Source organism: Typopeltis vanoorti, chromosome 1 (assembly GCF_054136105.1).
Source record: "Typopeltis vanoorti isolate ZY-2024b chromosome 1, IOZ_Tvanoo_1.0, whole genome shotgun sequence".
Taxonomy (NCBI): Eukaryota; Metazoa; Arthropoda; class Arachnida; order Uropygi; family Thelyphonidae; genus Typopeltis; species Typopeltis vanoorti.
In genome coordinates, this window is record NC_143549.1 from 104,299,279 (window position 1) to 104,325,804 (window position 26,526).

Sequence of the window (26,526 nt, forward strand, 5' to 3'; positions counted from 1 at the left end):
CTTCAAATCAAGAGGTGATTGCAGCTGTAGAGGGGTATTTTGCAGATCTTACTGAGAACCACTACAGGGATGGAATAATGGTGCTGGAGCATCACTGGAATAAATGTTTAGTCTTAAGGGAGATTGTGTTGAAAAATAAAAATAATTTTGAAAATATAAATTCGTTTTTTCATTGTTAGGCCGAGAACTTTTCAGACCACCCTCGTGTGTGTGTGTGTGTGTGTATATATATATATATATATATATATATATATATACAGGTAACCCTCATATAAAGCGGTACTTATACAACGCAGTTTCGATATAACACGGTCTAAAATTGTAGTAACCCTTGTTGAACGTGGTACTTATACAACACGGTTATGATAAAAATGGTCTATAAATTATAGTAGTATTTATCTTTTCATGTTTTTCACCGCGTGACTTAAAAATCAAATTTTATCTTAGTTAAATTTGTGTCTGCCTGTATCCCGCATGTAATTATAAGTAGCGAATTTATATTAGGGGAAATACCCTTTAGCATACATGTACCTCAATTGTTTACCTTATAAAGCGTTAATTGTTGAAAATTGTCCTCGTTTCTGACAGAAAAGTGCATTAAAATTCATAAGTGTGTTCATCTCAAACTGAGCACTTTATTTTCTGGTGAGTTACATACAATATGTAATGCTTGCTTTTTTGTGTAAAAAATTATTTTTATAGTAATGGCCACAAACTGCAATGAAAGGGAAAACCAACATTGAAAACAAAATTAATTTCTCTCAAAGAAAAATATTCAAAATCTTGGATTTGTTGAAAAATGGAGAAAAACCAGGAATTTTTGCAGGGACTTATGTAAAATATTATTAAGTGTCTTTGTGAATACTACAGAGGTTGAAAATAGGTGAAAAAAAATGTTAGTATGCCAAAGTTTAGATCAAAGTTACAGAAGAGATAAGTGGATTAAAACATATCCGGAGGCAGTCACGTACGCAAGGTCCAAAAGGTGCGTGGGAGTTTCCCCTTGGCACGCAAGGAAGAGCGATGCACGGAGTGCAGAAGAATTAGGTGCCAGGTATAAAACAATGACATAGTGGGGAGGATATCACAGCAGTGAATATATAGAGCTAGGAAGAAACTCGAGACTCTTTTTCCATCATGTTCCTGTCGTTTCCGGAGAAGGAAGTTCGAGTGTGATCGAGAAAAACGATGTCCATAGGCAGTTATGTGGTCAGAAAGAGATCCAGTGTGAGCATAGGCTTCGGCACAGCGGTATAACCAGTGTAGACCAAGATGATATGCGGAAACATGTGGACCAATCCCTGCAGACCAGCTTCGCCAATATCGAAGGAAGTGAATCGTGAATGTATTCGCTAGCCAGTCCTTTCTGAAAACAGTAAACCAGAGGAAGAAACAACAAGCCGTAAGAATAGAGCAGATGATCGAAAGAGAAAGCCAGATTGATCCTAATGCCCCAGTAATGTAAGAACTTTAAAAATCTTTTGTACATACAGGTTAGATTGTAACGAATACAGGAACTGATAAGTTATTGGACTTTCGAAGTGTAATAGGACTTTAGCATCTGATCCACATATAGAATGTTGTAGCTCTGTATATGAGGAGTTGCAAAGTGTTGGGATTGAATATATAGTTTTGTTATAGTCAGATAGTTCCTGAGACCAAGAACTGATAAATGATTACCTAGGCATGTTAAGTAATTAGAAGGAATTGATAATGTGTTTAGTATCAGATATTGCTTCATGTTGAGAAAGTTTAATGCCAAGGTTACACCTGCATGATTGAATTAGTTTAGTTAAGTAATGGGGTGCTTAAGGGTCAAAGCTGTATAACTGAGAGGAGATCTCCACATAGCCTTTAAAGGAATGTGGAGAACCGAACAGGGCTTCTGACCTAATGTCCAATCCTCACCTTCTCGTGGAGCACCCTGTTGGGTATCTACCTGGATACTGAACGAACAAGGATGGGCTGGCAATTTGGGATTTAGCCGACCAAATTGTATTCCTATTGGCTTAAACCAATATATAAAATGATGGTATAACATGACAAAATTTCATGCCAGCTGGGGCATCGCCTGGTTAAACAAGGCCCCCGTTGTTTTCGCCAAAGAACCAGGGCGAACAGCGAAAAGTCAGCAACTGGAACAAATCTGAAAACACACCCCAACTCAACATTACCAGAGTTAAAGATCGGTACTATCAACATATGAAGCCTGAATGGCAAAGAAATGGAGCTAGCTGAAGAATTAGATAAGTACCAGATCGACATAATAAGGGTGACTGAAACAAAAAAACAAAAACTGGTGAGATCTTTCTGAGTAATAAATACAAAATGTTATACTCAGGAATTGACAATCAAGGAAAAGAAGGAGTAGTCAAAGTATTCAACACTAAATAGGAGGCTAATCTTCTTGAATGGCAGGAGTCTGAAATGGAGTGATGTGATCAAATATAAGAATGGGGGAACTGGACAATGAGACTTATTTGTGCCTATGGTCCCACAGAAGGCTCTACTAAGGTAGAAAGGTAGGAATTTTTTGAGGCTTTAGAGAAAGCAACTGTCACAATGAAAAAGGAAAAGTTTGTCCTTGTTGGGGATCTAAATAGCAGAGTAGGAAATGATTGTCAGACATACGAAAATATATTGGGAAAATTTGGAGAAAAGAGCAAAGCTAATAATAATAGCAAATACCTGTTGGATTTCTGCTTAGGATATGGACTGGTTATTACTAACACCATGTTCCAACATAAAAATGTGCACAAATTCACATAGAGAGAAGACACAAGGAATAAGAAAAGATTCATTGACTATGTAATTGTTGATAGTGATGTTTCTCCCTGGTGCAGGACACTACAGTGTACAGAGAATTTGAAATTGGAAATGATCACCATTTAGTCTTGAACAGGATAAAATTGAATTTTATATTGAAAAGAAGAACATGTAAGAAAGTTTTAAAGCGAATAAAAGTTGAGCAGCTCTCAGATGTGAGCTGTAGACTAAAATACACAAACATTATTCAAGAAAAAATGAAAGAGTTTGAGAACATGAACCAAACCTTGGAGATTCAATGGCAAGCCCTGAAGAAAACACTGATTGATTCAGCCAGAAAGGAATGTGGTGAGGATGTCTGTAAGGATAAAAAAAATCAGAACTCCATGGTGGAGACAGGAAGTTAAAGAGAGACAGTGAAAGAAAAGAAGAAAGCATATCAAAATTTCCTGGCAAATAAGTCAGCTTGTGCTTTTAGAGAATACAGAGACAAATGTAAGAAAGCGAAACACTGTGTAAAACTAGCTAAACAAAAGTCATGGGAGGACATTGGCAAGAACATAGAAAATAAATATCAAGAAGGTGATAAAATATTCTGGAGGTTGTTGAAGAAGCTTAGAAATGGAGGAAAGAGTGCTATAAAAGGAGTTAGAGATGACAAGGTGAAATGAAAACAGGAGAAAAAGATATCCTTGCAGTATGGAGTAATTACTTCAAATAATTGCTAAATGAAACAGGCAGTGATAGCACAGTGGTAAAAAACACTCCACAGGCATACAGTCAAGAATACATATCCATACTTGAAGTAGAAAAAGCCATCAAAGGCTTGAAATGTAGAAAGGCAGCAGGAGTAGATGATATTCGACCAGAAATGCTGAAGTATGGTGGTATAAAAGTCTTACAGTGGCAGCACTGCATAGTTCAGAATGCCTGGACAGAGGGACGAATTCCCGACGATTGGAGTAGAGCTCTCATAGTACCCATATATAAAAAGGGAAATAAAACTGAATGTGAGAATTACAGAGGTATCTCGCTACTGAGTGTTCCTGGCAAGATCTATGCAAGTATACTTGAGAAATGGTTGAGAAGAATTGTGGAAGAAAACCTTGGTGAAGAACAAGCTGGATTGAGGCCAAATAGAGGCTGTCAGGATCAGATCTTCACTTTACGACAAATAGTTGAGAAAGCATGGGAATATAACAAAGATCTGCATTTAAGTTTTGTCGATCTGGAAAAGGCATATGACAAGGTGCTAAGAGAGAAGCTATTTAATACGCTACAGTTATATGGTGTCAATGGAGCATTATATCAAGCAATACTTAGCCTTTATTTGAGTTGTAAGTCAGCGGTTAGAACTGAATGAAGGAAGTACAGGAAGAGTGATGGTTTAATGTTAAATCTGGTGTGAGACAAGGATGTACATTATCCCCTCTGTTATCATCTATATGGATCACATTATGAAGGAAAGTGGTATTAAACATGATATCAGAATTGGAGATGTTAATGTCAGCTCTTTGCTTTATGCGGATGATGTTATACTTCTAAATAAATCCGCTACAAGTTTGCAAGTTTCCCTGACTAAATTGAATAACTGTTGTAATAGATATGATATGAAGGTTAGCATTAAAAAGACAAAGACAATGAAAATAGGTAGAATTGTTGAAAATGTCAACTGTGTTGTGAATGGGGGACTTGTAGAACAAGTAAAACATTTCAGCTACTTAGGCACGACTTTTACTGAAGATGGTAAATTAAATATGGAAATAGACAACAGAATCAACAAAGCTGTTATGGTAGGCAGTCAATTGAATAAATTCATATGGAATAAGAGAGAAATTAGTCGGAACACTAAATTAGCTGTATACAAGACAGTGTTCAAACCAGTTTTAACTTATGGATCTGAGAGTTTGGTCAGAAGTAAAACACTTGACCAAAGACTAGAGACCACAGATATGAGAGTCTTGAGAAAGATTATAGGCATGAACAGATGGCATCAATATCAATATCATATTAAAAACAAGGATATTAGGAAAGAACTTGACATTATCAGCATCCAGGAATGCATTAGCAGAGCTAATCTCAGGTGGTATGGTCACTTAAACAGAATGGCGAGGAAAGATTAGCAAATCAATTGTTCTCTGCAGGTTGGCAGGAAAATGACCCAGAGGAAGACCAAGATATAGGTGGATTGATACGGTACAAAGTGCCTTAGACGATAGAAATATAAGATCTGATAATGTTGGAGTCTTGACAAGTAAAAAATTTAGTAACAGACTGATTTGGAGGAAAATTGTAGATAGGAAGTTAGTAATGATGTAAATTTTTCATGTAGTACTATCATATCCTGTACACCCCTTGAGGGTACATGTCAGGAATTTGATGATGATGATGAAGTAATTATCAGTAGTTGTACTGTATTTTTTAAAGAATAAATCTTTTCTTGTCAACCTAATAACTTGCTTGATCTATGTTCTCAATGCACCACTCATAAAGTAGAACCTGTGCAAATCAAAATTTTGGGATAGCCACGACTGCAATAAAATTAAGACACATAAGTTTTGGTGAAATTTGGAATAGTGATTGTATGAATACTGTGCCATTCTGAGTGTTTTCTCCCAAATGACGAAGCTTCTCTAGTCTAATAATTTTGGATGGCGCAGTGTTAACAAATAAATTTTTCCAAAATTAGAAATGGGGTTGATACCAGAATTATAACAAAGGGATTGGCTCTAGCCTGAAGCAGTGTCTTTGTTAACAGTGTGGTGTATACCATCATTCAATATGTTTATAGCAGCCAACAGATAGAGAAATAATAAGATTTGTATGAGTAAGGAATTAATGAGACTTAAGAGAGACAAGTGAGTGAGTAAGGTTAGATAGGTAAAGGTATATATCAAATTGACGTCATTTTACATTGCCGCAGCCTGTAGAATAATTGAAGATTTAACTAGAGATTTAGTAAGGTCCGAGATAGGTAAATATAACAAAAATTAAAAATTAACAAAAACAACATAAATTTAACAATGTTAAAATCATGCTAGGATTATATGGTTTAAGTTTTTAAACCATATAATCCTAGCTCTCCTCTAGATTTAGTCCCTCTGCTGCATTCGCACTGATATTTTTAATATGTTTCTGTGTATTTTTAACAAAAATATACATAGTACACCTTTGAGACCTACAGTTGACTGCATTGGTTCTTTACATATAAATTGGCCAAATACTTAGTTCAAGGGCTCACTCTCATTACTGAACATGCCTGTCTCCCATGTTAAAAATTCTGTGCACTTCAAGTCTTGCTTTTCAGGCATAAACAACAAGATATTGTCAGTTTCTATACATAGCCTTCTTTTCCTAATGTCCCACTAAAAGCAACCTTCACTTATTCATTCATGTTAATAAACATAATGAATCGATGTGCTTGTATTGTAATGACAATAACAACAATGTGATTCTAGTTTTAGTGATAAAAGACAATAAGCATTATAAAGGAAGGAATGATATGAGATCAGTAATTTGGTTTGAATTAGGTTGAGCCAAATAAAGATCCCATATAAGACCAGCTAAATCATACACATCTGAACAGCACTTATGAAGATTTCCTGCATCACAGCAAGAGATAAAAGACAAACTTTTTTAGTTTACATATATGCATTTATAATCTGCTTTTAATTCTGAAATGAGAAAAACAGAAGATTCCAGCCATATTTCCTTAGCTTTTATCATTTCATGATTTTTTTTTATCTTTAAATGTTTGACCATCAATAATAATCGTGATTATTAAAAGTCTAACATTTAGAATGTAACTTTCTTAAAAAAAGGTTAAAATTTAATATGAAAGAGAAGTTGATTGACTTACCAGCAATTATAAATTATATGGGCAAAACGAGCATCAGGAGACATTTCACTTAATTGTAATGGAACTTCTGATGGAAGTTCAGCACCATTTATAATCTTCTGCAATTCTGTAAGCAACATATGCTGCATTGGTAAAGGCAATCTGAAAAAATAAATGCTTGTTATAAAATTTCATAATTACATGTAACAATATTAACGATTGAAAAGAGGACAGGATGAGGAAGCGACATGTCATTTAAGCATGTTACTATCTATAGTGTTTAGTTCATAATGGATAATGAAATGGTATTAAATAAAATGTACAGCCATTATGTCATGTGTATGATCAGTGCCTATATGTTAAAGAGTTAATGCACATTAGCCAATAATGCAATAATCTATGTAATAGCAGCTATAACTTATGTCTGAATATTGTTAATAACAATGATGTGGTGTGTTATGTCAACATACTTAGGCATGTTTTAGAAGTTTGTATACTCAATTTTATTCTTAGCTAACACATGTGTTTATATTTTGAGCACACATACACTTCAGTAATTCCTACAAAGTTGCAGAAGCATGTCCATTATTCAATATTTGAGCTTTTGTTACTATTTGCAATGAATGAATTATTTTTAACATTTCTTATTAAGTGTTCAAATGCATAATTACATTGTTATCCATTTATTTCAATGGCTTTTTTCATTACAGAGGTAATATTCCATTTTATATGGTTGATTCTCAATCTAGAAAACACCAGTATAACAAACTGGTTCCCTACAACAAACTATCGAAAAGCCCCAACTAGATTCCACAAGCATGATGCGAAAAGAAATTCATTATAACAAACTATTTGTATGAGTTCACTATGGTGAGTTGGTAGTATAAACTAGCAGAGATCTTTCATACATACACGGTATTAATTATTTTATTAGAGAAAGAAAGAGCTAATTGTTGCCTCTGATGGTGTCTCCACCTAATCAGGTTGGAAGAGTTTGTGCTTCTCAGTGATCCAAACTGCTATGCCAGTCAGACATGTGCTTCCAATGCCAAGCAGGTCAAAAGAAAACAGATTTAAAGAGATATCCTGGTACTGCAGTTTGGAGAGGGATTTGTTATGATGGGCTGACTACCCATTTAATGTTAAATAAACCCATAAGTTACAAAACCATGCACTAGGTTTACAAACTGGACAGTTCACAATGGAACTGATTGGAAATGGGAAATTAACTTCAAGTTGGAACACAGAATATAAAGCTTTGCTTAAACTTGGATCTTTTCAATGTGTTCTCATCAGAAAGATCTCACTTCATTTCTTACCTATGATAATATTCATCAGTCAACCTGATGAAGGCTAGAGTACACCTCTAGCCTTTCCTGGGATAAACATCACATCTATATCCTCTTAGCCTCCTCTTCTGTTCAAGACTACTTCTCACCTGTTTAAATTCTAATGCTATATAAATACCAAATTCATCTAACCTAAGATGAATTTGGGATTTAAACTCTAATAACTTTTTATAGATGTTCTGTTTCTGTCCTATGCCTGTTCTACAGTATTTTCATAGATACACTATGTCTCCCTTCCCTGCCTAAAAAAAAAAAAAGTGGATGCCATCATTCATCCACTTGAAATGCAAGATTTATATATTTATGTATAGTGGATTCTGGAAAATTGGGCCCAACTAAGCAGCTATCTAATCACGCAGAGTTGCACATAAAGAGTTTAAAAGGTGTACATGCATAAGAGACAAAAGATAAGTTTAAATAAGTTTTTTGTTTAATGAGTAGTAAAATTATAGCCTTATACATAAATATCAGTAGGCAAAGCCTTTAAACCCTATCTAGCTTTTGGAGACTGAGTGAGCAGTTCGATCTGTCCCAACAGATAATCAGAGATTGGTGGCTCATGACTATCACTAATTATAAGTGCAACCGATGAAGAGACCGAAAACAAGTGCTGCCATCTCTTGGTACCTAACCCTAACAGGATATGTTACTGTCTGAAATAATGTGAAAAATTGTAAAAAAAATTTTCTTAAGTTAATAATCAGCTTTAATTAAAGTAAAATATTTGCCATAAAAATAATTTCATTTCTATGCATATTAAACATGCTTACAGTTTTTAGCAATTAATGATGTTCCTTCATAATAATTATTATTAAAAGAGACCTATAGAGTGTCAGAGACTCATCAAGGGAGGACACATCTATCATACTTGTTCTTTAATTCATTCACACTGCTTGCACACACACACGCACACACAAGATCCATTTACAATCCATTCCAATCACGCAGAACTTTGCGAGAGAAAAACTAGCCATTCATTCTCAACTTCCAAGGATGCTCTCTTGTTCTTTCTCCACTCTCCATAAAATGAAAAACTGCATCAACTGAAATCCTGTATGATCCTTTCAGAAGTTTGTAAGTCTTAATCATATCATCCCCTCTTTCTTCTGTTTGCTAGTGTACATCATCTGCAGTGTACAAATTCTCAATCTATCTTCATAATCAGTATTCCACAATCCTGATATCATTTTTAGCACTCCCCCCCCCCCCCCCCCCGCCTCCACTATATCAGAATCACAACAGAAACCAGGAGACCAGATCTGCATACAATAGTCCAAGTGAGGTCTTATCAAGGTCTTGTAAAGAGGAAAAATGACATCCATATCTTTACATATGAAAGTTTATTTCAGCATTGCAATTATCTTTTGAGTTGTATTTGCAATATTTGCTACATGACCCCTGAACTACAACTTACTATCTACTAATACGCCAAGATTCCTAGCCTGATCAGTTTCTTCTAGCATAATTCCACCAATATAATACAGCATTGGATATCTTAATCACACCAAAGTGCATGACTTTGCATTTACTGACATCCATTTTCCCATGCTCACAATTCCAGCCTATTAAAAAAATTCTGTAAGTACTGCATTCCTAATTACACTACCTATCTTTACATCATCAGCAAAGAGCTGTATGTCACCTGTCAAATCCTTCCCCATGTCATTAACATATAGATTAAATAACAATGGAACAAGGACTGATCCTTGTGGTACACCACTGGTTATCTCAAATCTTGAAAACTCACTTCTCCCATATATAACTTTTTGATAATCTGTCATGTTGAATTGGATTTAAATGGTATTGATGCGAACACAGATTGATAAGAAAATAACTAATTATTAACTTAAAAACTAATATTTTGTTGGTATTATATCCAGCATCTTCAGGGCACACAAACAAAGTTTGTTACAAATGTGAGACAACCACAATTCAGTGTAACAGTGGGGCTAGTATAAGTAATTGCAGCGTGCAACACAAGACTAAAGTCCTAATACGGCACCATCTAAGTTAAAAATAAACAGTAGTCCAAAGTTTTAAAAAAAAATAAAGTAGTCCAAATAGTAGTCCTTGAAAGTTTTGAAAAATAAATAAATATCAATTTGAACACAAAAAATATATCCGGCACTTTCGCTATGTCAAGTTGGGTCTAGCAGACCATGCTTTGGATACCCCAGCACACAGGATCGATTGGAAAAACAAACGTACTGCACAGAAGCTTCAACAAGTCAGAGAGGTTGTTCCTGGAATCAACAGAAGCCTTAAAACATACTCCAAACCTTAACAAGTATGGCTGTATAAATCTACCAAAGATTGGGAGACAGTCATCCTAAGGCCAAGTTAATATTTATTTATTTTATTTTTTTCAAAACTTTCAAGGACTACTATTTGGACTACTATATTTTTTTCAAAACTTTGGACTACTGTTTTTTTTTTTTTTAAACTTAGATGCCGCCGTATTAGGACTTTAGTCTTGTGTTGCATCTCCAATTACTTATACTAGCCTCACTGTTACACCGAATTGTGGTTGTCTTGCATTTGTAACAAACTTTGTCTGTGTGCTCTGAAGATGCTGGATATAATACCAGCGAAATATTAGCTTTTAAGTTAATAAATAGTTATTTTCTTATCAATCTGTGTTCGCATCAATACCTTTTAAATCCAATTCAACATGTGTGACGAACACATAAGCCTATTTATGCGTTGATATTTGTCAGTCAGCCATCTTCTTATCCATGCTAATATTCTATAACCCAAACCATTTTCTCCAAATTATGCAACAGTCTACCATGCTGTATTCTGTCAAAAGACTTAGCAAGATCCAAGAGTATAATGGTGTATCCATTCCGTTTGTGTAGTTCAATGGTAGCATTATTATTGAATGTGAGCAAGTTACTAAAACATGACCTCCCCTTAGTAAACTCATGCTGTTCATTGCAATGAAGAGATTCTCTGCCAACCCATTTCTGAATGCAAGTCCTAACCAATTTTTCCAAAATCTTCACCACTACTCCTGAGATACTGATTGGTCAATAGTTGGATACACTGGTCTTTGCACTATCCTTATGCAATGGGATTACTATACATTCTTTCCACTCCTGCAGAATATTCCCTGTTCTGAGATTCAAATTATATAGCCTGGTCAAAGGAATAACCAGTTCAGCTGAGTACTCTTTTAGCACCCATGTTGATATACTATCAGTCTCGATTGCTGAATTATTATTGTTTGTGCAACAGCTCTAATACCGTCTCTTCGTCCACCTGAGTTTCTACATCCAGTGAAGAGGTAGAGATGCTTATGAGTGCCCATTTTGTTAAAATGGGCACTCATAAGTTGAACAACCTCTTCTACATCTGCCAACCTCTCATCATCTGCATTCAATAGTTATTCTTTCTTTTACTTGCAGCATACTGATAGCTATCAATAGATATAATCCAGAAATAAATTTCATAGCATCTGGTTAGTCACTAGTTCAAATTTGGGAGGATCATCCTCATCACTTTCATGTTCTTCTGATGTTCTGCTACAATTTCCTCCACAATTTCATCTGTAAAATCTCATCATCATCATCACTATCAAATTCCTGACATGTACCCTCAAGGAGTGTACAGGAGATGATAGTACTACATGAAAAACTTACATCATTACTAACTTACTATCTACAATTTTTCTACAAATCAATCTGTTACCTCTCAAGACTAACATTATCAGATCTTTTATTTCTGTCTTCTAAAGCACTTCTTACTGAATCAATGCACCTATAACTTGGTCTTCCTCTGGGTCTTTTTCTTGCCAATCTGGCAGAGAAACACTTGTTTTGCTAATCTTTCCTCTCCCATTCTGTTTAAGTGACCATACCACCTGAGGTTAGCTCTGCTAATGCATTTCTGAATGCTAACAAGGTCAAGTTCTTTCCAATATCCTCGTTTTTAATATGATATTGCCATTGATGCCATCTGTTCATGCCCCTAATCTTTCTCAGGACTCTCATATCTGTTAAAATTGGTTTGAGCACTGTCTTGTATACAGCTAATTTAGTGTTCTAACTGATTTTTCTCTTATTCAATATAAATTTATTCAGTTGACTTCCTACCATACCAGCTTTGTTGATTCTATTGTCTATTTCCATATTTAATTTTAATTTACCATCTTCACTGAAAATCGTGCGCAAGTAGCTGAATGTTTTACTTGTTCTACAGGTTCACCATTCACAATGCAGTTGACATTTTCGATGCTTCTGTCTACTTTCATTATCTTTGTCTTGCTATTGCTGATTTTCATACCAAATTTATTACAACAGTTATTCAATTTAGTCAGGGAATCTTGCAGATTTGTACTCGATTTATTTACGAGTATAACATCGTCTGCATAAAGTAAAGAGTTGAGATTAACATCTCCAATTTTGATATCAGGCTCAATACCACTTTTCTTCATAATGTGATTCATATAGATAATGAATAACAGAGAGGATACTGCATATCCTTGTCTGACACCAGATTTAATATTAAACCATCTTCCTGTACTTCCTTCAATTCTAACTGCTGACTTACAACTCAAATAAAGAATAAGTATTGCTTGGTATAATGTCCCCATTGACACCATATAACTGTAGCATTTATGATAGCTTCTCTCTTGGCACCTTGTCATATGCCCTTTCCCAATCTACAAAGCTTAAATACAGATCTTTATTATATTCCCATGATTTTTCAACTATATGTCGTAAAGTGAAAATCTGATCCTGATCCTGACAGCCTCTATTTGGCCTGAATCCAGCTTGTTCTTCACCAAGCTTCTCTTCCACAATCCTTCTCACCCGTTTCTCTTTCTCAAGTATACTTGCATAAATCTTACCAGGAACACTCATTAGGGAAATACATCTATAATTCTCACATTCAGTTTTATTTCCCTTTTTATATATGGGTACTATGAGAGCTCGACTCCAATCATCTGGAATTCATCCCTCTGTCCAGGCCTTCTGAACTATGCAGTGCAGCCACTGTAAGACTTTTATCCCTCCATACTTGAGCATTTTTGGTTGAACATCATCTACTTCAGCTGCCTTTCCACATTTCAGGCTTTTGATGACTTTTTCTACTTCAAGATGGATATGTATTCCTGATTGCATGCCTGTTGAGTGTTTTTTTTACCATTGTGCTGTCATCACTGCTTGTTAATCTTCGTTTTCATTATTGTTTTGAAGATTGTCAACTTTTCACTTTTAAAGGATGTCATTATCATTATTGGCATATCTATGATTGAATTTTTAAAATCGCAGTGAGTAAACCATTATTGAATGATTATGCTGGTTATTCTATGCCAGCTATTGGCCATAAACAGTACTGCTTGTAAAAGATTAAGATTTCATTAAAAAAAAAAAATTACAGTGGAAATTCAGCCAATTCTTAAAAAAATCAGATGTCATCCACACATTTTTGTTAGCATAGCACTGAACTAGCAAATTCTCCATTCTAATCCCTTTAGAACATCGATGTCTGGCACTTTTTCCAATAATTAACTGCTTCTGATTACCAGTTTTCTTACATATTTGATAATACTGGTACTTGATTTTGCTTTTTTAGATACAAATAGTATAGAAAACCACAGGAAAACCATTTGCCATGGTATATGCAAGAAAACAGACCTGGTATATCATCAGCATTAAATTTTTGAAGCAAATACATCAATTGAGCCAGCTAGCAACAAGGTTGCTGGCTGGCTCAATAAAGCAGTATTGTGTCCCAAATAAACGAAGCAAATTCTTGTCATATTCACATTTTGTTCTTCTAGACTTGTTCCAATAAACTGGCTTCCCCAATTAATTCATGGACAAATAATCTGGAATCTACTGCATTTGTATAGATTATGAGCTTCCAGTTATCCAGTTGTATACTCCAACCTAACAGCTGAGAAGTCTGAAAACTGATTGTTTTGCTATCAACTGGACTGTTGTCTATTATTCAAACACTGAACTTAAACTAACATCTGAAAAGTCCAAAATCCAATTGTTTTAGCAACTTTTATTTGAAGTTTATTTATCTAAATACTGAAACTGGAGCTAATATCTGAAGGGTCTGAAACTGTTCATTTTGGTGTTAGCTGTATGGAGCTCTGCATGTTATCAGAACATCAAATCAACCATTCTACACATCCAATAATTGCAAACAACCTACTAAACTCCTCTCTATAGAACCAAGGTGATCAGATATCATGTAAATATAATACCATGATTTAGAGGCATGACAGAGATGTTGAAGTCCATCATGAAGAAAGAAATATTAAAATGCTGTGAAGTAGTCCAGTATTTCTTTAGTTTACACTATGTTTCTTTTAAGTGTTCTTCTTAAAACCATAGGGATCCCTTTCTCCTGATGGTGAAAGGGATGCCTGGGGAAACAAAAGCAATACTTTAAAAATTCTTATTCAACTTTCCTACTGAAAACAATCAATAATTGATAATTTCAGATTATGAAATACTATAGAAAGGAACAGATAAAAGTACCACATACTTGCATATAATCAGATAAACACTACTTACTTTTTTTCAAAAGCATCTAGGTTCCATTTCAAATATGCTCCAACTTGAAGAGCTAAATATTTTAATGATTGCATCTTTTTAGTTTCTACTTCTTCTCTGGCTAAATAAATATAAAAAAGCAGCAAAAAATTAGTATTACTTTCTGACATATACTCTCAAGGAAAGGGAGGTAACAAATATTGTAACAGTCTAGCACAATTAAGATTTTATGACTAGTGTCCAATCAACAACTTTCCAATTAGTCTATTATTTTTTTAATCAAGTCTCTAACTTGATTAAATCTCACATTTCAATCTTTTAAAACACTCCATCAAAACTAACCATCAAAACTTTAAAACTGCATCAAACTCATCCATATCTTGGTCATCCTCTCAGACTTTTAATGACCATGTTTGTTTAAAATACTCACTTTTCAAATTCATCATCTTGTATTCTGTTTAAATGACCATGCCATCTTATGTTCACTCTGCTTAAGCATTCTTAATTGTTAATAATGTGCCATATTCTTCTAATATTTTAACATGGTTCTGCCAATATGCTATCTGTTCACACACATACAGATTTCTGGTATAGACATTTAGTGTGGTAGAAAGTATTATGATTCCTCGGTAATTTTCTGGATTATTTGCATTGCTTTTTTTGGATAGTGGTATTATCAGGCCTTCTCTTGAATGTGATGGCATGTTGGATGTAGCTAGAACTGTATTGCAAATATTTAATAGCTTCCAAGTTTCCAAAGCTCCTTTCCTCCATTCTTTGGGTTTTTAGTGTGGTTTCAAATTCTTGCATTCTAAAATTGTTATACACATAATGGGATATTTTTTTTGAATTATTATTTTTGGCAAAGTATCTGTAATGAAGTTCTCTGATGAATTATTCAACAGTTTTCAAAAGTAGTTCTTCAACACGAAATTAATGGTTACAATCCTAAAAAATATTAATAAATAAATAAATAGGTTATTATACCTTACACACGATATCAGACAAGCCATTAAATAACTACAAACCTGTAACAGTTTCTCATATCAAAGCAGTATCTAAAAAAGATTAAAACAAGTACAGTGGTACCTTGAGATACGAGTTTAATTCATTCCATGACCAAGTTCGTAAGTCAAAATGCTCATATCTCAAATCAATTTTCCCCACTGAAATTAATTAAAATGAGATTAATTCGTACCATCCCCCAAAAAACCACTCCAATTTTTTATAATAATGTATTTATAATGAACAAATATTGTACACAAACAAAATAAAACCAAATACTGTACATACATACATACATACATGTAAAAGAGAGTCTAAAGAAATAAACAGATGTTGGCGGAGCCGATTAGCGTATGGTATTAATTTTTTCTTTCACTTCACTTCTGCTTAACTTAATTTTCTTCTTCACTAGTTTTTTTTCTTTTTTGCCATGCTTTCATCACTTTCATCCACAGGGCATTTCAATAGAAACCTGTCCAGTTATAGTCCACCCTTTTAGAATGTTTCTGAAATGAGTTAGGCAAGTGTCATGAAATAGTGCCACTGCACGACCAGTTGCAACTTTTTCAGGGTGTTTCTTTTCAATAAAGTCCGAAACTTTTTCCCACATTGCCAACACTTTCTTTATCTCACTTGAAGAGATAACCTCCTCTGCCTCTGCGGTTGTACCAATCTCCTGCAAAACCTCAGTATGTTGCTGCGTGTGTGGTTCCATCACCTCCTCCATCGTCAGTTCCATGGAATGTGCGGCAACAAAGTCTTCGATGTCTCCCTCATCCCCCTCCAGGCCCATGGACTTTCCGAGGGAGACAATCTCCTCCAGCACTTCCTGTTCAGGTCTAAATCCTCCAAAGTCCCTTTCAGCCACAGCCTCAGGCCACAGCTTTTTCCATGCAGAGGTCAAGGTCCTTTTTGTAACACCCTGCCAGGCCATATCAATAATTTTGAGGCATATGACAATGTTGTAGTGGTCCTTCCAGAACTCTCGAAGGGTGAGGTTTGTGCTCTCCGTAACCTCAAAGCAGCGTCAGAACATGGTAAAAAATTTCTTGAAATTGGAGATCACCTTTTGGTCCATGGGCTGTAGGATAGGGGTGGTGTTGGGTGGAAAGTAGAGAACCTTTATAAAGCTGAACTCCTTGACGATGTCGTCCTCAAGGGCAGGAGCATTGTCAAGGATGAGAAGGGCTTGCAGAGGTAAGTCACTGACCTTGAGGTATTCCTTAATGGCAGGACCAAAGACCAAGTTGACCCACTGCACAAAAAACTGCCTGGTGACCCACGCCTTTGGGTTTGCCTTCCACATAACCTGCAGTTTTTCTTTTAAAACCTTATGTGTCTTGAAGGCTCTGGGGTTTTCTGAGTGGTATACAAGCAGCAGATTGATCTTGCAGTCGCCACTAGCATTTGCACACAATGCGAGGGTCAACCTATCCTTCACAGGCTTGTGACCTGGCATCTTCTTTTCTTCTGCCATTATGTAAGTTTTGCTTGGCATCTTCTTCCAGAAGAGCCCTGTCTCGTCACAGTTGAAAACTTGTTGGGGGATGTATCCTTTGGCTTCGATCAATTCAGCAAAGGTTTTTACAAATTCCTCAGCTGCCTTAGAATCAGAGCTCGCTGCCTCACCATGCCTGACAACGGAGTGAATGCTGGTCTTTTTCGGAAATTTTAGAACCACCCACGACTGGCCTTGAACTGCTCTTGTGAAGCCTCCTGTGCTGAAGTATCTGGGGTCTGCTGCAGCAAATCTGCATAAATGGCTCGTGCCTTCCCACAAATTATAGTCTTTGTCACAGTGTCTCCTGCGAGCAGCTTCCCTGTCAACCAAAAAATCAGCAGGTTCTCCATCTTTATATGGACAGAGTTGCGTAGCTTTGAAATAATTTTAACGCCCTTAGCTGGAGTTATAGCCTTTATCGAGTCCTTCTGCTTCAGAATAGTACATATCGTAGAAGTAGTGCGATTGTACTGCATTGCCAAGTCTATTACCCTTACGCTTTGCTCATGTTTGTCTATTATCTCACATTTTAATTCCATGGATATCACCTTTTTCCTTTTCTCACCACTGTTCTTTACATTCACCTTCTTTGGACTCATGGTTATATGAAAAAAATTAGCTAAATAACTGTACATACCAAAAAAAAAAAAAAAACACAAAATTAAAACTCAACATGACAGAAATGCTTCTGCGGTAAGGTAAACATGTGAACTGAATGACGTGCAAGACTCGGGAATCTGAGCAGAGTGGTGGTTGTGATGTCACCAAGTCTATTACCCTTACGCTTTGCTCATGTTTGTCTATTATCTCACATTTTAATTCCATGGATATCACCTTTTTCCTTTTCTCACCACTGTTCTTTACATTCACCTTCTTTGGACTCATGGTTATATGAAAAAAATTAGCTAAATAACTGTACATACCAAAAAAAAAAAAAAAACACAAAATTAAAACTCAACATGACAGAAATGCTTCTGCGGTAAGGTAAACATGTGAACTGAATGACGTGCAAGACTCGGGAATCTGAGCAGAGTGGTGGTTGTGATGTCACCGAAGCAGGCTCATAACTCAAAAAACTCGTATGTTGGGGCACTCATATCTCAAGGTACCACTGTACTTCGTAATTATTCAGTTTCAAAATTCCTATAAAACAATATTAAAACTAGTTTCCATATTCGTTCTCCAAAAGATGAAGTTCATCCATCATCAGTGCATGGAGTATATTCTATACACTCTATTTACCTGATAATTCTGCTTCATCTATATTGGTCATAACTATATGATTCTGTGAATTCCCATGTTCTCTTATTTTAGTTGCAGATCTGTTATTGTGAATGTCAATATTATGGACAGTCTGGCAGATCTACAGATAATAGAAGAGAAGGGAACTAGAATTATACAGCTATGAGCCAATATGGACAGAGTGAATTAGCAGCTCATGTTCTCGATACCTACACACAGTTTGATGGAGAAAGACTATCACTTTAAACAGTCTATGATTCAAAAGTGACATTGTTCTAAGAAACTGCTTATGCTTTGTAGAATAATCGCAATCTAAATAAGTATGGTTGCAAAAACTTCCAGACATCTGGGAGACTGTAATTCTGTGTTTAAATAAAGTAAAAACTGGCCTTCTTTGACACTGTCCATAGGATCCTTGATAACGACTCAGCTACTGTTAAGAAAAATACTGGAATAAAATTATCCAGTTTTTTTTTTTTTTTTTTTTTTTTTTTTAACTTCTGTAATGTAAATAACCATTAAATTTCTTTGCTATTACTATTTACTGTATCCAGGGGACCACAGAAAACATAGATAGAACTTGCCAATTATAATCTTTACAATTATTCATTATTTTCAATTATCCTCTGCACTATTTTACAAACTTTCATCTTGAAGCTGGCGGTCTTTACATGCTCTCCTAAAGACAAGCTCTGTGCACTCTCAAGGAATCTTTGTATACAAAGTTTCCTTTTCTTGTAATTTGTTGTATTATAGACAAACTGGAAGACTGCCAACATCCATCCTGAAGGACATAAGAAATATAACTACTTCCAAAATTATGATCCAAGAGGTCTGGCAAGTGTACCTTGAATACCTGCATAAAATCAAACAGAAAAATAACACTATGCTTCACAAGAGTAAATACAAACACAAAAGACTTTTTTTTTTTTTTGGAATCAGCTGATCCTAAAAACACTAACTGAACCTCAATACAACTGAGTAAAATTTCCAAAGATATGGAAAATAGCAATTGTTAGACCTACTATCTAAGAATGAAGATTTCCTGCCAGGGTCGACAGAAAGCATACTTCTTAAGTTTTGAAGCTTTGCGTGGTTTGTATGAACCATTAATAGTTTTATACTCAATCCACAAAGATGCCTTTGTGATAGAGACAAAATATTGGAATCATTCATTTTAAGTTTAACCCATTCCTTGTGCTGTCTTCATTCCATTAATGCATAACATGAGTTTCAACAAACACTTAAGCCTAAATACACAATTTTAGTCAATTTAATAAAATTTGGCCAGCTAAGTTCCAGTCTATCTCCTTGTTTATTCTGTATACAAGTGGCTACTTATCAGTGGGATATACTGTTAAAAGGTGAGGACTGGATATCAGATCAGAAGTGATAATCAGTTTTAAACACCACTCAGAGAATACAGGAAGCTATTCTAGTTCAATCTTTAAGTGATCCCATCAGTGTTCTCACAATATTTGTGGAGAATGCATTCCAAGATTTACACTGAACAGCAAAAATCCACAAATAATTGGTGCCCCTGCCTCATTACTCACTTCTCAGAAAAACCTTTTTTTTTTTAAGTAAATGTAACCCAACTTTCAGCGTGTCCAGAAAATTCACTGATAACAATTTATTGAAAGGCAATTTATTGAAAAAAAAAATTAATTGAATAAACAATTAATCAAAAAAGAAATTCACCAAAAGACATTCTTCGAAAAAGGACTTCTTCAAACAGCAATTAAATCAAAAACCAATTCATCGAAACTACAAATCATCAAATGAATTATAAGACAAGTCAAGTTTGTTTTGGGGTGCTTAAGGGTCAAAGCTATATAACTGAAAGGAGACCTCCACATAGCCTTTACAGGAAAGGGGAGAACCAACAGCTTCTGAACTAATGTCCAATCCTCACCTTCTCGTGGTGCACCCTATTGGGTGTCTACTTGGTTACTGAACGAACGAAGATGGGCTGGAAATTTGGAATTTAGTTGACCAAATTGTATTCTTATTCGCTTAAACCAAAATATTAAAGGATGGTACAACATGACAGAATTTAATGCTGGTGTTGCCAGGTTAAACAAGGCCCCTTTGTTTTCACCAGGGAACTAGGGCAAATAGCGAAAAGTCAGCTACTGGAACAAATCCTAAAACCCACCATAACTCAACATCACCAGAGTTCAAGATCGGTACTATCAGCATAAGAAGCCTGAATGGCAAAGAAATGGAGCTAGCTGAGGAATTGGATAAGTACACGAGATCGACACAATAGGGGTGACTGAAAGAAAGAAGGCAAAAACTGATGAGATCTTTCTGAGTAATAAATACAAAATGTTATACTCAGGAATTGACAATCAAGGAAAAGAAGGAGTAGCCATAGTATTCAACACTAAATACGAGGCTAATCTTCTTGAATGGCAGGCAGTCTGAAATGGAGTGATGTGATCAAATATGAGAATGGAGGAACTGGACAATGAGACTTATTTGTGCCTATGGTCCCACAGAAGGCTCTACTAAGGTAGAAAGGTAGGAATTTTTTGAGGCTTTAGAGAAAGCAACTGTCACAATGAAAAAGGAAAAGTTTGTCCTTGTTGGGGATCTAAATAGCAGAGTAGGAAATGATTGTCAGACATACGAAAATATATTGGGAAAATTTGGAGAAAAGAGCAAAGCTAATAATAATGACAAATACCTGTTGGATTTCTGCTCAGGACATGGAATGGTTATCACTAACACCATGTTCCAACATAAAAATGTGCACAAATTCACATGGAGAGAAGAGACAAGGAACAAGAAAAGTCTCATTGACTATATTATTGTTGATTGTGATGTTTTCTCCCTTGAGCAGGACACTAGAGTGTACAGAGGATTTGAAATTGGAAGTGATCACTATTTAGTCTTGAGCAGGATAAAATTGAATTTCATACTGAAAAGAATAACATGTAAGAAAGGTTTAAAGCAAATAAAAGTTGAGCAGCTCTCAGATGTGAGCTGTAGACTAAAATACACAAACATTATTCAAGAAAAAATGAAAGAGTTTGAGAACATGAACCAAACCTTGGAGATTCAATGGCAAGCCCTGAAGAAAACACTGATTGATTCAGCCAGAGAGGAATGTGGTGAGGTTGTCTGTAGGGATAAAAAAAATCAGAACTCCATGGTGTAGACAGGAAGTTAAAGAGACAGTGAAAGAAAAGAAGAAAGCATATCAAAATTTCCTGGCAAATAAGTCAGCTTGTGCTTTTAGAGAGACAAATGTAAGAAAGCTAAACACTGTGTAAAACTGGCTAAACAAAAGTCATCGGAGGACTTTGGCAAGAACATAGAAAATAAATATCAAGAAGGTGGCAAGATATTCTGGAAGTTTTTGAAGCTCAGATATGGAGGAAAGAATGCTGTAAAAGGAATTAGAGATAATAAAGGTGACATAAAAACAGAAGAAAAAGATATCCTTGAAGAACGGAGTAATTACTTAGAAAAATTGCTAAATGAAACAAGCAGTGATTGCAGCAGAGTGGTAAAAAACAATGACCAGGCATTCAGTTAGGAATACATATCCATACTTGAAGTAGAAAAAGCCATCCAAAGCCTGAAATGTGGAAAGACAGCAGTAGATGATATTATTATTATTATTACCGACACCTCCAGAGAGTCCAAGACTCATCGAGGGAGGACACATACTCTATAACGTTCCGTCTCTACCACTCAATCTGCCAACCCAATCACAATTACCATCATCATCTACGTCAACGCAATCTACCACTCACCATCACCACCACTAGCATTTTCACAGATAATCACAAACATCCATGCCCACCACAGAATTCAAAGCAGCAGCTTTTTGGCTGGAGAGTGGATATACTAACCATTCAGCCAACCATGCATGCATATTTGAACAGAAATGCTCAAGTATGGAGGTATAAAAGTCTTACAGTGGCTGCACTGCATAGTTCAGAAGGCCTGGACAAAGGGACGAATTCCAGATGATTGGAGTAGAGCTCTAATGGTACCTATATATAAAAAGGGAAATAAAACTGAATGTGAGAATTACAGAGGTATCTCCCTACTGATTGTTCCTGGCAAGATCTATGCAAGTATACTTGAGAAATGGTTGAGAAGAATTGTGGAAGAAAAGTTTGGTAAAGAACAAGCTGCATTCAGACCAAATAGAGGCTGTCAGGATCAGATCTTCACTTTACGACAAATAGTTGAGAAATCATGGGAATATAACAAAGAACTGTATTTAAGCTTTGTAGATCTGGAAAAGGCATATGACAAGGTGCCAAGAGAGAAGCTATTAGATAAGCTACAGTTATATGCCGTCAATGGAGAATTATATCAAGCAACACTTAGTCTTTATTTGAGTTGTAAGTCAGCAGTTAGAATTGAAGGAAGTACAGGAAGAAGATTTAATATTAAATTTGGTGTCAGACAAGGATGTAAATTATCCCCTCTGTTATTCATTATCTATATGGATCACATTATGAAGGAAAGTGATATTAAACCTGATATCAAAATTGGAGATGTTAATCTCAGCTCTTTGCTTTAAGCGGATGATGTCATATTTCTAAATAAATCAGCTACAAATCGCAAGATTCCCTGACTAAAGTGAATAACTCTTGTAATAGATATGGTATGAAGGTCAGCATTAAAAAGACAAAGACAATGAAAATAGGCAGAAACATTGAAAATATCAACTGTATTATGAATGGATTACCTAGAGAACAAGTAAAACATTTCAGCTACTTAGGCACGATTTTTAGAGAGGATGGTAAATTATATATGGAAATAGACAATAGAATCAACAAAGCTGGTTTGGTAGGAAGTCAACTGAATAAATTTATATGGAATAAGAGAGAAATTAGCCAAACACTAAAGTAACTATATAAGACAGTATTCAAGCCAATTTTAACTTATGGACGTGAGAGCTGGGTCAGAAGTAAAACACTTGACCAAAGACTAGAGACTGCAGATGTGAGAGTCCTGAGAAATATTATGGGCATGAACAGATGGCATCAGTGGCAATATTATATTAAAAACAAGAATATTAGGAAAGAATTTGACGTTATTAGCATCCAGGAATGTTTCAGTAGAGCTAATCTCAGGTGGTATGGTCACTTAAACATAATGGTATATGAACGATCAGCAAAACAAGTGTTGTCTTAAACATAATGGTATATGAACGATCAGCAAAACAAGTGTTGTCTGCCAGGTTGGCAGAAAAAAGACTCAGAGGAAGACCAAGATATTGATGGATTGATACAGTAAAAAGTGCCTTAGAAGATAGAAATATAAGATCTGATAATGTTGGAGTCTCGATAAGTAACAGGCTGATTTGGAGGAAAAGTGTAGATAGGAAGATAGTAATGATGCAATTTTTCATGTATTACTTGACATCATCATCAGGAGTTTGATGATGATGTCAAGTGTATTTAGCAAAAAAAACTGCAGTTTTTAATGGATTAACTTGTGATGTAAATTGAAGCTTAGTATAATATTCCCTTTATATATATTATGTAAATGTGCGTGGCAATTTTTTGAGGGATATTCCTTTCAGTTAGTATATATGCGTTTCTTGTATTTTATATGTGTTTTACATAACCTGGAAAAGATTATATAAAAAATCTCATTTACTATTATAATTTTTATTCCCTCTTATCCTCCTCCTCCTCAACTGAATGATTGGTGGGGTAACAATACAATTTTACTGGGGTTTACAAGATGATTTCCCAGTGTCTTCCTTATCCATTAAGCATTTTATGTCTGTAGATATGTGTGTTCACGGGGACCGGTTTGCAGGATGAAACGCCTGAGTTTCTGTTAGTGAAACCCTGGCATATGAGACCAGATAACTTGCCTTCAGTTGAAGAGGAGTGATAAAAATTCTTTGCATCATGCAGGTGATTGGAACTCAGGTCTTTCTAACTAAAGGGCTTCGTTTATACTGACTGAACTATGGAGGCTCCATTATTATTAATAATAATAGTGGTATTAGTATGGCAACATCTGCTCACAAACCAGTTATATGGGATGAATTTTATCTTGATTTGGTATTTGAAACTTTTACAAAAAATTGTGGAATCATTCCAGTTTTCAGTTCAACTATGTTTGGGGCTACAAAGAGACAATATATTGACATTTTATATTGCAACTCTCTGAGTTAGTGGAATACACACATGTATTGGAATTTGTAAAATGCACAAGAAGTCTGTGTGGTTCAGTTTTAGTTCCAATTTATTTATTTATTTATTTATTCGTATGGAGTGTCCTCCCTTTTTCTCACCCGTCCCTATTGGGGTGAGTTGAGCCCCCTCATGGAGGGGTTAAGTATTTATGGCTGTAGATTTATGGTTGTTCATCCCGCAAGCAGGCAAACTGGCCCTGTGTTCACAGGGCCAGTTTGCCTGCTTGCGGGATGAAAAACGCCAGATAAACTGGTGGAAAAAACCCTGCTACCCGCACCCAAGACCAGCTAACTTTGCTATGGCTGAGGAAGGTCCTCAAATTCCTCACATCTTCAACGGGAATCGAACCTGGGACACTCCTTCCCCAGACATATGGTTGCGAAGCACACAGCCACTAGGCTAACCGTGCGGACTTAGTTCCAATAAGATCACTTTTATTAGAAAATTTTGGTAAAGAAGTTTCAAAAAGATATTAATAATTCTGCTCTCGATGAAATTTAATGAAATTTTATAGTTATGATTTATATTAAAATTTGTCAGTTTTGATTTCAATCTGATCATTATTGTTTGTGAAAAAATAATGTAGAATGAACTTTGTCTATAGATAAATCACTATCTACACAATGAAATAGTAGGCACCCTTACAGAATTATTATTATTATTATTATTATTATTATTATTATATGACACCTCCAGGGAGTCCCAAGACTCATTGTTAAAGGACACCCACTCTACAACTATGCCTAACTCTACAGCTCATTCCACCAGCTACAACTTACCACAACTACACCAATACCATCTACCGCCCAACACAACTACTACTACCACCACCACCACCACCAGTATTTCCACAGACAATCACAAACATCCATGCCCGTGGCAGGATTCGAACCCACAGCCTTTAGGCTGGAGAGAAGATACGCTAACCACTTGGCCAACAAGGTCAATACTGTAAAAAAAACAACAAAATAATTATAACATCTCAGTGATCACCTGCATATGTTGTCTACATCTTGGGTTATGTTAGGTATTCTTACCAAACACTTTAAAAACAATAGTTTCAAGAAAATTGATCTTTCGATGAATTCTTTTATAATTCACAAAAAAATTATCAGTGAATTGTTTTTTCAATCAATTGCATTTGTGACGAATAGCCATGTGATGAACTGTTGTTCAACAAATTGTTTATTCGATAAATTGCTTTTTTGATTAATTGCTAATCGTTAAATTGTTGTTCAATTAATTGTTTATTTGATGAATTTATTTTTTGATGAACTGTCGTTCGATGAATTGCCATTTGGTAAACTGTCTCTCAGTGAATGGTTTGATGAATTTTCATGAAACCAACTGTCAGTGTTCAGAAGAAGTTCAGTGGCTCATTTCTTCCGCACCTTTTTGTTAAGGGCAATTTTCCTTCTTATAAATGCTAATATAATAAGAGAAATAGTAAAATAATTTATTATGAAATTTGCCAACTAGTTTAAATGAAAACTAAAGAAAAACAAACATATCTTATTAATTAATATAAAGGAAAAATATCAATTTCTTTTTTTATGAAAAAACAGTGTTATAGGAAGCTGTTTTTCTTTTCTGCTTCATTTCATTGTACAGCATGGTATATAGTGCAAATGTCTGTTCCAATTCCCAAGCAATTTTCATACTCCTTTCTACTGATGGATCTAATTTGCAAATTTTGTGCTTAAATTTCTGAAGTCTTTAAATAGGTCAACAAAAAGACTCTAGAATCCATTGGTTGCTTTTTGCATTCAAATTTTAGGAGAAAAAGTGATTTCACTTTTTCTCCTAAAATATCAAATTAATTGGCAATTCTATTTTATATTGTTTTCTCTCCACATATTCAGTGCTCTTTCCATTTTACTAAACAGTGTTTTGCATACATGAGAAACAATCTTTGCACTCTTTGGTGCACTAGCTACAAAACAACTGCAAATGTCTTTATCCTTTTTATAAATGTACAACAATGTAGACTGGTTAATATCACATATCTTCTCTACACCTGCTAATGATTTCAGATATTTAATAATTTTATCTAAAATCTCCACTTTATCTGCCAGTATGAGAACTTTTTTTCTTCTCTTGGTTTCACAAAAATTGCCAAATTTAG

At 35.2% G+C, this 26,526-nt stretch overlaps 1 protein-coding gene across 1 annotated transcript in view; it reads right to left on the reverse strand.

The window, feature by feature from the left end:
• Positions 1 to 26,526, reverse strand: part of IntS8 (integrator complex subunit 8) — a 307,298-nt gene that overhangs the window by 259,676 nt on the left and 21,096 nt on the right. The window contains exons 3-4 of the mRNA XM_090392448.1: positions 14,490 to 14,589; positions 6,626 to 6,766 (exon numbers count right to left, since the gene is read on the reverse strand). Of these exons, the coding sequence (XP_090248574.1) occupies positions 6,626 to 6,766; positions 14,490 to 14,589 (241 nt within the window). The remainder of the gene's footprint in view (positions 1 to 6,625; positions 6,767 to 14,489; positions 14,590 to 26,526) is intronic.